Raw genomic sequence first — 13,327 nt, 5'->3', positions numbered from 1 at the left:
GCATTTTGGAGCTATGATGCTAGTACCTTACTAGACAGGGCGAGATTCCCAGAGGTACCTCTGATATTGTCTTAACATTCCAGTGTCTTGGGACAGTGGAGAAAGACATAGCCTATTTCTTTCAGGTATGTGACACTGGATGACTGCATCCTGCTTCCTTAGAAGGACCAGGTTAAAGTGCAGAACATTCTGTACATTCTGCACCTGGCATACAGCAAGCGTTCGGCATAAAGGAGGCATTCGGCAGCTATCTCTCATTTCCTTTCTCTTTGGAGCATCCTAGTGTTCTCGCCAGATGTCTGTACTAAAGCACCTGCTAGGGCAGGGCAAGGCTAGATCTCAGCAGGATTCTCACTTAAGTGGCTTTGGTAGAGTTTTGTGCAATAAGTTAACACATTGGAGAAATTTGCAATTTAAAAGACTCTGAAGGTAGTAACAAGCAAGTAAACAAGGTGGCATTTCCTGTGTCCTGCCCTGTTGGAAGTGCTTCCTATTTACTTATTCCCTGGATCCTTATTACCCCCCCCCCACACACACACACACACTGTACCTGAGAGGAAACTAAGCCAGAAAGGAAATTGCTTGCAAGGCTACACTGTAAAAAATTACCTCTTGTTTTTTTTAGTTGTTTTCAAATACAGGAACCCATAAAGAATACCCACAAAATTACTTCAAGCCAAAGAACCAATGTATTCTAGCCATCCTACTAGGAAAAGTAAAGGTTTGGATCATATGAATCAGCAATGATGCTTAACTCAAGAGTTACTTCTACAAATACCAAGGGCCTATTTCCATGCATTCTATCGGAGCACCTGTAGTCTCCACACACCTTCTGCCTCCATCTGTCTTGTCATTGTTTGAAATATAGGGATTTTAGCAAATTAATTTACCAAGGGCAGCTACATTTCAAAACTCAGCACAGGCGCTGGGAAGGTGGCTCAGTGGTAGAGTATTTGCCTTGCATGCCTGAGGCCCTGGGTTCGATTCCTCAGCACCACATAATCAAAAGAAAAAAGCCGGAAGTGGCGCTGTGGCTCAAGTGGTAGAGCACTAGCCTTGAGCTGAAGAGCTGAGGGACAGCGCCCAGGCCCAGAGTTCAGGCCCCATGACCGGACCCCCCCCCCAAAAAGAAAAAAAAACTCAGCACAAACCTGATGTCTTTTATTCAAAAGGCAGTGTATATTACCTAATATACGTTAAAACAGCTTTCCATATTACACAGCTTAAAATCATTTGGTAGTTATAAGCATAAGGTCTGAGTGAGACGTGGGTTGATATCCTGGCACCATGTCTTTAGGGCTTGTCCATGAAAGAGAAAGCCCTCAGAAATGCTTTCTGTGGGGGGAACATGCCCACTGCCATGGTGCCTGTTTTGCAGGATGCAGCGTGTATTGCTATTTCTCCTCCATGTCTGCTTCATCTAGTCTCACTGCTGCTACAATGCTAAGAACCCAGCTGTTACCAGTTACACACACACACTACCAATTTTCTTTCTGAGCTGCACTGTGGTCATAGAGAGATGAGCACTAACTTTTCAATCAAAGCCCAAATCTCAGGTTTGAACTTCACGCTACCACTGGTTGATATAATAACTACACAAAGCACAGGTTCTTGACCCAAACCTTAGTTTCAAGTGAAAATGAGACAGTGTCTCCTCCAATTGAGCTACTGTGAAGACTGGCTTTCTGTGGGTACTTGGCCCATAAAAGGCACTGGAAAAACTCAAAAGTGCAAGGGCAAAATACGTTTACATGTAGGCAAGTCTTTCGCAACTCAGCCGTGAAGCCAAGCACTGGCACAAGGTAGGCAAGTGACTGAGGCTGAAAACAAGCCATCAGAGCCAAAGGAGAAACGGGATGTCTGAGCACGTGAGCACCTGATGGTGCTCTGTGTGCCTGCTGGATGATGTCTGCATGCTGTGCTGTGGGATGTGGGAGGGAAGAGAGCAAATATGAACTGTGGTTGAGGATGGGCTGAAAATACTTGTTGCTAAGGAAACAGAGGATTCATGGTACTAAGGTATTAAATTCAGGAACCGAGAACTAAGGTTGTTTCTCCTGGAGTTTCCAATGGCCCCCAATTGTGCTGATGATTCATGACACCCCAGCACTTCCAGTGCACAGAACACCTGGGTGCCCACAAATCAATTGCATTCAACGTTAACAGGCAGGAGGACGTAAACCATGTGCCTTCCAACTCTATAGTCTTTCGAAGCTGTGATATCATTTGCTAAAACAAAACAAAAACATGCGTGCGCGCACACGTACACACACACACACACAAACTTGGTCACTTACAGAGATGCTGAACCAGAAGGCTGCAGCCTGCCAATACCACAGAGCTAGAACCACTGCAGTCCCAAAGCACACCTGTGAGGATGAGGCACCCTCACTTGGTGAAGAATGCAGCCAGAAGGGGGCTAACACACAGTTGACTCAGCTCTCATCCAAGCCCACTCAAAACCCTCGGAGTTGCAACCGTTCTTACTAATTGTTAGCAAGCATATTATTAAAGCCAATCTCAACAAAAGACTCAATTCTGTTTTACCACAGAATTTCTAGGTAGAAAGACTGCATCTCCTTAGAGATCATGCAAAAAAAAAAAACACAAACAAACCACTTAAGAGGCCTGACCATAGACCATAGAATTCAGCCTTGAAGAATGACCTGTGATTTGCTGTAAGGCTAAGTGTTCGATTTGTCTACGTGATAGATGCTTCTGAAGTAATTTTTTGTTCAGCACAAACTTCACAGTAGCTCTACCTCTTGGAGTGAAGCAAATGCTTGTTAAATACTAACAAGATAAATGACACACACACACACACACACACACACACACACACAAATGCTTGTTAAATACTAACAAGATAAATAACACACACACACACACACACACACACTTTTGTGCTCCAGTGGAAATCTAGTGCTCAGTGTATCCTCAATCTACTTTAGTGAACCTTTGGAGTAAAGGCCAAGCAACCACCCATTTAGAAGACATCTAATCTCCAGAGCACACAGGTGGGAGGGTTGCCTCCTTTGGACTGTGGAAATGAAGTCTCACATGACAAAGCTCTTGCCTCTGTGGAGTCTTGGCAAAGCAGCAACCTAGTGGGTTTCTAGATATGACCTGACAGAAAGGGGGTCACACTTTTCCTCTCTAAATTGTACTGTAAAAACAAAAAATATATGTATTGTAAAGTAAACATGCTAATCCAAGAATGCACGATCATTTTACATAAAACCATAAACTTGGGTAAAAGTCCTCCATGATTTTAACCCATTTGTCTCAAATGGATTTTTAAGCTTTAACAGATACTTTTAGCTTAGGGCAAGATTTCTTACAGAAACAAGCTTCTAGTAAACAAACACACACACCTGAAAGTAATAATAGTACTACACACAACTCATACTAAGACACAACCTTAATATACAAACATTAGTCTAATCAGAAATTCTGTTCATTGTGGCACTCCAAAGACCCCAAGCCCAGTGAGAATTCTTACCAAAATTTGTCAGGACAGATCCCCCAAAGATATATTCTTCTCTTAAACTTCCAGGATGTTCTCAAATCACATTTTAACACAGAGTAAGGGCAACACTTTAACCTTTCTTTCCATTTTCCTTGGTCTTATATCCCCTTTCTGTTCATATTATCTATTTTATGTCTTTTCTTGGTATGCTGCACTCAAGTTCTTTTGGGAAAGATACCAATGTACATAAATGTGTATATTATATATGTGTATACATTACACAAAAATATAAGTATGTATACATATTTATACCTTACAGGTGAATATTGTAATTTACTTTCATTATATAAAGTACATGAGAGTACCTTTACTCTCATGGCAGTTAAAAAGCAGTATTTTAGGTAAAATATACCAGTAGCATGTCTGGAACCAATGATTTCAGAAGCCCTCACTCATTTGCTTGATTTTATCAAGAACAGGCATGCTATAAGATCTAGTCACAGTCAGTAGTCCCACCAGTGTAAAGAACTCAGTGCTAGGAGGTTGTAGAGTTGTACATGTAAGCTATGGAAGTCAATAAGCTCTGGTCACCTAGGACTCCTCCAGTTTAACCTGAGGGTAACTACTAATTTCCCCACACTACAAAACTCACTGTGGGCAGGGTGGGTGGGGGGGGGGGGGAGGGGGAAGAGGTATGTGCTCTTAGGAATAAAGGTGCAATTTAAATTAAGATACCAGGGTCACACACATTAAGAGGTGGAAGTGGTTCTATCTCAAAAACTTAGACTTTTTTTTTACATCCATTGCCAAAATGTATTTTTTTTTTTTTTGGGAGGGGGGGTCCGGTTGTGGGGCCTGAACTCTGGGCCTGGGCGCTGTCCCTCAGCTCTTCAACTCAAAGCTAGCGCTCTACCACTTGAGTCACAGCGCCACTTCCTTTTTTTTTTTTCTTTTTGCTTATGTGGTGCTGAGGAATCGAACCTAGGGCCATCAAGCATGCAAGGCAAGCGCTCTACCACTGAGCCACCTTCCCAGCCCGTTGCCAAAATCTTTTTCAGAACTTATAATTTCTTTTGACAGCAATGTAATCTCAGAGATGAAGTAATCAAATAATGAAAGAAAACACCTGTGTATGTAAAACATTATTTATACCTGTTTCATTCTTTACATTAAGGTGTAAACATCCTCTTACCAAAGAAGCTGATAAGAAAAACACAAACAAAAAAAATTAAGTTTAAAAAAATAACTGGTAAGAGGTTTGCAAGTGTTCTTGAATGGATACAAATATGAAACATTATAAATTCATCACCTAATGAGATAGTTCCTGAAAGAATCTGGAAAGACAGCTATAAAATATCAATACTCAACAAAACCACAGTTAATCAGAATGCTCCAACTTCCTGGGTTAATCGACTACTTACAAGAAAACTGTTGGAACCTTTAATTTAGAAACCCTTTCTAAATTGCACTTTTGCTTTGCTGCCTCAGTAAATGCAAACTATCAAACATAATTCAATATTGCTGAATAATTTAGAATCATATGATACCTTGGGGTATCTCAGATACACATAATTTCTATGCAGCTTTGTTACTGGTAACAAACTTGCCTTTAACAACTCCCTGATGCCATAAGCTTATTGCCTTCTTTTTGCCCTATTCTCTGAAAAGGAGGCAACAGGAAAGGTTCTAGTTAAATAGGCATTTCTAGACATGGCCACATGTCCAACAAAGCTGTTGAATGACAACTCTCCAGATTATTTCTTTTACTTAATAAATATGTTCAGTAACATAAATTACATGTAACAGGGCCCACAGGTGGGGATGATACCAAATTTTAGTACCCAATGTATTCCTTATTTGAAATCTTTAAAAAACAAAAAAGAAAAATTCTTATGAAGGTGACTTCTGAAATCAGGACAGATGGAGAATCTGATAACAGAATCATGCTATACTTCCTGTATTATTAATTGCTACTAGCTTAATAGTAATCTTTCTAAATGTTACCAGAAATTAAGTTCTCTGAAACACTGCATACTTACCTTCCAATAATAAGCAAAGCTGCTAGGCAAGATACCTTCTGATTTTCTTAGCACAGTCTGAGGCTGCCAAAGCACAGGGCCACCTCTGGTGGCACACAGATGGGGTCAACACAGATTTCAATAATGCTGAAGCACAGGGAAAGGGACACTCCCTCCATAATTTCCTTTTATCCTTTGATAATTCCACAGCCAGAACCTCATTTTGGTGCTGGTAACATCTCTCATTACTACAAAGAGCATGCCATGTGATCCACATGGGGGCCTTGGCAGGCATTAATATCTAGCTAGAATTTAGTAACCTTTTTTTCTGTGTTAATTTTACTTTGTAGTTATATTTTATTTAGGGCAAAGTGATACAGGTTTGTTTTTTAACTTAGAGTGGGATTTGTTTCTTCTTAAAATAACTCTAAAATTTGAAAGGTAAGTGTTAAGTCAACACTATGGTCTAGTACTCAAAATGATCCATTTGGGAAGCAATGAGTATCACCTAATAAATCATATTTTTAAAAAGCAATTTCAAAAGAAATGACAAATGTGGTCTACAAAGGAAAATATATCACTCTTCTCAATACTTGTGCTGTTCTAGAGATGATCTCACCACAGCCTTCTCCTGCCATGTCAGTGATTTCCAGAATTAGGACTAAGGCAAAAACATAAAGTAAAAGAATCAACTCCACACCACTCTAGACTTCATAATCTCTTCGTATTATAATGTGCAAATAATCTGATATTTAGCACAATTTGTTTTAAAATATAAACTTTTCCAATTTCTGCAGCATCTTATACTTTAGTCTATAGCAAAGCCTCACAAAGGCAAACTCAGGTTGTAGCATTCCTGCTTGGTCCTCAGAAAAAGTTCCATGGCTAGGTTTTGATTGAACTCTTTTGGGGAGAATTCTGGACCACCAGCCAGGTCTTCCTTCCAGCGGCATCAGCCTGTTCTTCCGCTGCAATGGCCCCGAAGAGATAAGGCTCTTCTTCTTCCTTCTCCTCATGATATTTTCACTGCCTGTGTTCTTCTGAAAGGAATTTTCTTAGCAGGTTTTGCACGCTCACAGGCATGCCATGCTGATTTATAAGAAATGGAAAGATGATGAGAAAGAACTCAGAGCTTCTTATTTGTTGTTATCTGTTTCATCATCACAGTGGCAGTTAAAATATGTCCGCTACTTTCCTTCCTGAATTCAAGGCAATATATCTGAAGGATGGTATCACACATCATAGTCAGGAGCCTTGCCCTGGGCTTGCCGCAGCCAGATCTGTAGTGTAACAAATGCGCCCACAGTCACATGAAAGAACAGCTGCCAGAGGTTGCGCAGTTCATAGAGATACATGTTGCACAGACAGATTAAGCCAAAAGTCAAAAATGATTTGACATTTCGCCAGCCGGTATAGTAGACAAGTAAATAACACTGTTCAAAATATAAAAATGAAAGATGGTTAGAAGTAACATGTTAGAAGCTGATATTTCTAATACACATTGTAACATATCAGAGAGTAAAAAATGAGAACAGTAAAAGGGTATTTTTCAATGAAGGATAAGATAATGTTACATAACCAAGATATTCAGCTATAAAAGTTCCACAGCTTGAAAGGAAGTAGAATTTTCCTTTTGTTTTTCATTTTTCAAAAAAGCATTTTTATCATATTTTAAATGGAAATATAATTGGATGACTCCCTAGACAAATCTCAAGGTGACAGGTAACCAAGATGCGTTCCTAGGGTTTTAAAGGAATTCAGTCTTACCCATAAAAGTATGAAAAGCTCTCACAAGCTGCTCAGTAAAATACACTGTACATAACCTGAGCCTGTATATTAATGAATCAGTTTTTTTTCTGGTCCTCCACTGAATACAAGAAATCACATCAAGTGCGGGATTTTGGTGGGCATTTGTGAAGGAATTCACTGAACGAATATGAGGGCCTACTACAAGTCAGGCATTGTTCTTTAGAAGTAAGGAGAAGAGATAAAGCCCTTTCTCACATAGAGTTTACATTGCAATGTGGAAGGATTATAAACATGCTTTGAACATATAATATAAAACAGCTATATCTTGAAAAAGATAAATGATTAAGTAGAAAAATGGGCTAGAAAATAAACAAGTACAGTAGAAAGTGACCCCATCAACTTTGGCATTCCAGTGTTTTTTTTTTACAAAAAAAAAAAAATAACATACTATGAGCAAACTTGAAACACATGCTTATTTTGTCATCTAAGTTTGGTGATGGGTGATAGTTTTGACTGCTTTGATCACTCATTTACTTCTAGTATCCTAAACAGTATTCACCACACAATAAGTGCTCGACAGAATTTACTGACTGAATAAACCGTTTCATAGAAAGCATCTGTACTTCACAATCTGGCAAGTATGGAAATTGTATGTGGTCATAAGATCTAAAGAAAGATGCACAGGTCTCTGTGAAACTGCATCTTGGCTTCAGAATAAGAGGAGGGTAAAGGAGTTTGTTCTGTTAGAGGTTTGGTTCTTATGCAAATTAGCACTTCACTTAGTTATAAAAGAATGTTTTTCTATCTAAACAAAATGAATTGAAAGCATTTATTTTATCTGAGTGACTTTCATGGCGGAATAGAAGGTTTAAAAAAAGGAGAGGAGGGTACTTTTTAAAAAAATAATTTTAGACTTGGAGGAAAAATTACAGAAACAGCTTTTAGTATACAGTTCCAGTTTATTCTGCTCCCACTAATGTTACCCACTTACCTAAGTAGAGAATCGTCATCAGAGCAGGAAACTGGCACCAAAACAGCTCTAATGTACAGGTTGAATTCAAATTTTGATGGTGGCTAGTAGGCTCCTTTTTCTAATCCAGAACCCCATCTAGCATGAGGTACTGCGATTAACTGTCCCCTCTCTTCAATTACTCGTTTATGACCTGAACAGATGTATCTAGTGTTTTCTCAAGATGAGTTGAGAAATTTTGGCAAGAATTTCATAGACATGATGGGCAATATGTTATTACTGGTGATGTCATCTTTGATCACTTGATAAGGTGGGGTCTACTGAGTTTCTCCACAGTGAAATCACTGCTAATGCCTTTGAAATTAGCAAGTGTCTCCTGTGGGTGGTATCTGAGATTATGCAAATATTTCATCATCCTTAACCCACTAGGGTTAATATCCATTTTTGCCTGTGGCAGCTATTACTGTGGTGCTGTTTGCCTAATGGTGATCATTCTTTGAACTAACTGGGAATTCTGTTGTAAAAAGAGCTTTACAATATTAATTTTAAAATTAATATTTAACTCACTGATTTTTAAGGACTTTCAAGAGTAATGGTCTCTACTTCATAATTTACTTTTTAATTACATGAAGAAAAAGATACCTTTGCAATGCAGAGAGATCTGTGACACCACCTTGATCAAACAAATACATGCTTCCTGGTGATTCTTCTCTCCTGAACGATGGAGAGAAGACAGACAAGCTAAAGACCCTCAAGCCCAAGGAATACCACAATGGTTACTTCCTGAGTTTCCTTTTGCCTCATGGATCTCACACTTAGCTAAAGAAGCTGGCAACTATGAATGCCACCAAATATAGAATCTTGCCATCTCTAGTAAAAGACTAGGAAAGTGGTACCTTAGCAAGACAGAAAATGTTTAGACAATAACACAGTAACTATTATACTCCAGCCAAATAACTTCAAAAATCCTGTTGCTGGGGACAGTGGTACATGATTGTAGACCTAGTTACTCCAGAAGCAGAGTCAGGAGGATTTCAAGTTTGAGACCACCCTGGATAAATCAGGAAGATCTTACCTCAAGATAAAGACTAGAGAAAGGCAGAATGTAGCTCAGTGAGAGTGCTTGTCTACCACGTGAGGCATTGGTTTCAATACCCAGTGCACCTCCCCCAACTTCCGAAAAAAAAGCCTGTTGTCCAACCATACCCACATTATCAAAGCCAAGTGTGGAACTGTAGATGTGGAACCTAGAATGCTATAAAGAGCTCCAGACTCCCAGGATGGCTTCTAGAAGGCAGTTAGGAAACCAGGTTGTCCTTCCAAGTGGATAATGAGTTACTACCCCACCCTCTCAGGGTGATGTCAGCGGAGACCTAGTGGGATTCTGGGCATTTTTCTTCACTTGTCAATAATGAGGCAATAGATTTCTCAACAGTAACAATAGTGACTCTCTCATCAGAAACCACAGAGACAAGAAAAACTGGAATAGCTTTCCAAAATACTGATTAAAAAAGAAAATTGGAGCTGTCAACCGAGAATGCTGCATCCAATAAAAATATCCTTTAGGAATGAAAGGGCAATAGATAAAGAATATTCCTAAACAGAAAGGAAAGCAATAAAAAGGGGCAACCTTGTATCACTGAGAAGAACGTGTGGTGACCGAAAATACTGTTAAGTACAACTGGTTTCCCTTTTCCTCCTTAATTTTATACATTATGTTTTGTAGTTGATGCAAAATGATTATTATACTATCTTATGTGTTCTAAAATATACAGAGAGGAACAATTTAAGACAATGATAAATAGGGGAGGACAACAAGACATATGGGCAGGGAAGTCCTCTACATTTCACGAGGACTGATAAAACAATGAAGACTGTGAGAAGTATTTGAAGGACAACCAATTAAAATCCCCCATGTCATTCTATAAAAATAAGAAATACTATAGATAAACAAGTGGAATTCTGAAGAAAATGTTTCAGCAACCTACAGAAAGGCTGGAAAAACAAAATAGAAAATTTTCAACCATAATGGAATTCATCTACAGTCCAGCAGCAAAAGAAACTACAAATATTTAACTTCATGAAGACTGAACATATTGTTGAAAAACTAGCGGGCCTCTGAAGGAATATGAAGGGAAATCCAAAAGTTCCTGGACCTCAATAAACATAAAAATACAACCTACCAGAGCCCTTGAGACACAGCAAAGACAGTGCTGAGAGAGAGAGAGAGAGAGAGAGAGAGAACTTTCAAATAGATAGCTTAATGATATACCTCAAGCTCCCAAAAAACAAAAACAAAATAACACCAGTAAAAAATAACAAAACAAAAACAGGGCTGGGAAGGTGGCTCAGTGGTAGAGTGCTTGCCTTGCATGCATGAGGCCCTGGGTTCAATTCCTCAGCACCACATGCTGGGGCTCAAGTGGTAGAGCATTAACCTTGAGCTGAAGAGCTGAGGGACAGGCCCAGAGTTCAGGCCCCAAAACAAACACAAACAAACAAACAAACACAAACATACATACAGAAAAAGAAGAACAAGCCAAGTCCAAAATTAGCAGAAAGAAATAATAAACAATAGAGAAAAAATTAATGGACTGGAGACAAAAAATATGCAAAGAATCGATGAAACACAAACTTGGTCTTTTTTTTTTTTTTTATTTGGTCGTGGGGCCTGAACTCTGGGCCTGGGCTCTGTCCCTCAGTTCTTCAGCTCAAGGCTAGCACTCTAGCACCTGAGCCACAGCGCCACTTCCAGCTTTTTTCTTTTTGCTTATGTGGTGCTGGGGAATCAAACCCAGGGCTTCATGCAGGCAAGCGCTCTACTACTGAGCCACCTTCCCAACCCATAAACTTGGTCTTTGAGAAAAAAAAATAAACCTTTATCAATAAAATAACAAATTGATTCTAGTCAGTTGCTGGTAGCTCATGTCTGTAATCCTAGCTACTCAGAAGGCTGAGATCTGAAAATTGTATTTCAAAGACAGCCTGGGCAAGAAATCTCCAATTAAGCATCAAAAAAAAACAAACAAACCCAAAAAACAGTCAGAAATGGAGTTATGGCTCAAGTGGTAGAGAACTATGCTCAGGGACAGGACCCAGGCCCTGAGTTCAAGCCCACATCCAGGAACTGATGGATTTAATTGCCAAATTTGATCAGACTTTCAAAGAATTAGCACCACTAAACTGTCCTTAAATGAAATAAAAAGGGATGTGATATACTAAACTCATACTATAAAGCAAGTATTGTACTGACTTTAAAGCTAAATAAGGATAATGAGAGATTAAGACAGAAACATAGAGAAAAGAAAAAAGGAAGGAAGGAGAAGTGGAGAAGGAAGAAAATTATAGGAAAACCTCTTTGATGAACATAGATGCAAAAATTCTCAGTAAAATTCTTATAAACTGAATTCAACCACACATTATAAAAAATCATACCCCATGAATCGTATACCAAGGATGGTGTAACATACAGTTATCAGTATAACACAAAATCAGAAAGAGACAAAAATCACATGATCATATGACACAGAAAAAGCCTGACAAAATTCAACATCCTTTTTGATAAAAGCTCTGAAGATACTAGGAATAGAAAGAATATACCTCATGATAAAGGCCATATACGACAAGCTTATAGTCAATATCATACTAAATGTTTCTTAAAGTCAGGAACATGACAGAGGTCCATTCGCCCCACTCCTACTTAATATAATACTGGAATTCCTAGCCAAAGCAATAAAGCAGGAAAAAGAAATAAAGGGGATTTATCCAGGGAAAAAGTCAAATTATTCTTTTTGTGGATGATATGATCCTATACTTAAAGGACACAATATTCTGCACAAACAATCCCCTAGATGAGATAAACCCTTTGGGTAATATAGCCAAAAATCAACATACAAACACCATTAGCTTTTGTTATATACCAAAAAAGAACGAGCTGAGAAAGCAATTAGGAAAATAACCCATTTCACAATAGACACACAAAAATTAAATATCTAGATACAAATTCAACCAAAAAAGTGAAGGACTTCTACAATGAGAACTAAAATCTTGAAGGAAGAAATCCACGGAGACATCAGAAGATAGGAAGATCTGATGTTTCATGGATTGGCAAAACATCATGAAAACAGCCATGCTACCAAAAGCAACTTACATATTCAATGAGTACTTCATTCCAGTGTCACTTTGCAGAAATCAGAAAAACAATCAAAAAACTCATATGGAAGCATGAGCAAAAAGAGCAATGCTGGAGTTCATCAAGCAATTAATGTATAAACAAAATATAGTATATCCATACTATGGAACATTACACAGCCATAAAGAAAAGGAAATCATGTTATTTGCAGAAAAATGGATCGGTTGCAGATTGTTGAGTGCAAGCTCAAAAAAACAGTTATCACTTGTTGTAACTCATTTGTGAAACCTAAAAGACACACATTCATTGACATATACATACATTATTATATAACATGATTATAACTATGGGACTCTTTGAGGGGATAACCAGGAGCAAAGAGAGGGAAAGGGAATGACAGAGAGTGACTAATACTAAAGTACATTGTGTCTGTATATGAGGAGTGCATAAGGAAATTTACTGAAAGCTGTTGAATAGATTTAGAGAAGATGGAAAAATCACAATAGAGAGGTTATTCTGATTAAAATATATACAAGTGCAAGATACCGGAGTCAAACAAAACCCCTTAGTAAATTATTATACACCAATATTTTGGGGGATCATTAGGAGGTAATTAGGTTTTGATGAGATCATGAGAGCCTCCATAAAAGGATCAGTGCCCTTGTAAGGAAGCATCAGCACCTTCTCTCCTACAGGTGAGGCTACCGTGAGGTGGCAGTGTTTTACAAGCCTGGAAGAGGTCCCTATAAGAAGCACATTAGCCAACACCTTGATTTAAACTTCCTAGACTTTTGGACTATGAGAAATAAACATCTATTGTTGAAGCACCCAGTTTATGATATTTTGTTACATCAGTCTGAATTAAGATACTTACATATTGTATCATTCCACTTACATAACATATTTAAGACACAAGGGATACTTGTAGTGATGGGAATGTTTTCTATCTCAGTATTCTAGTTGTGATGTATTATGGTTTTGTAGATCAT

At 38.5% G+C, this 13,327-nt stretch overlaps 1 protein-coding gene across 7 annotated transcripts in view; it reads right to left on the bottom strand.

The window, feature by feature from the left end:
• Positions 1-5,879: 5,879 nt before the first annotated feature.
• Positions 5,880-13,327, bottom strand: part of Sec22a (SEC22 homolog A, vesicle trafficking protein) — a 49,094-nt gene continuing 41,646 nt past the window's right edge. For 5 of the 7 annotated variants that reach the window (XM_042669482.1, XM_042669499.1, XM_042669491.1 and 2 more), the window contains exon 7: positions 5,880-6,920. In XM_042669482.1, coding sequence (XP_042525416.1) covers positions 6,720-6,920 — 201 coding nt within the window. In that variant the 3' untranslated portion in view covers positions 5,880-6,719. Of the gene's footprint in view, positions 6,921-8,848; positions 8,921-13,327 lie in introns of all 7 variants that reach the window. The other 2 variants (XM_042669527.1, XM_042669518.1) reach the window with 2 other exon arrangements.

Source organism: Dipodomys spectabilis, unplaced genomic scaffold, assembly GCF_019054845.1.
Source record: "Dipodomys spectabilis isolate Male_0828 unplaced genomic scaffold, ASM1905484v1 ptg000017l, whole genome shotgun sequence".
NCBI classification, from domain to species: Eukaryota; Metazoa; Chordata; class Mammalia; order Rodentia; family Heteromyidae; genus Dipodomys; species Dipodomys spectabilis.
This window is presented reverse-complemented; position numbering and strand designations above follow the sequence as displayed.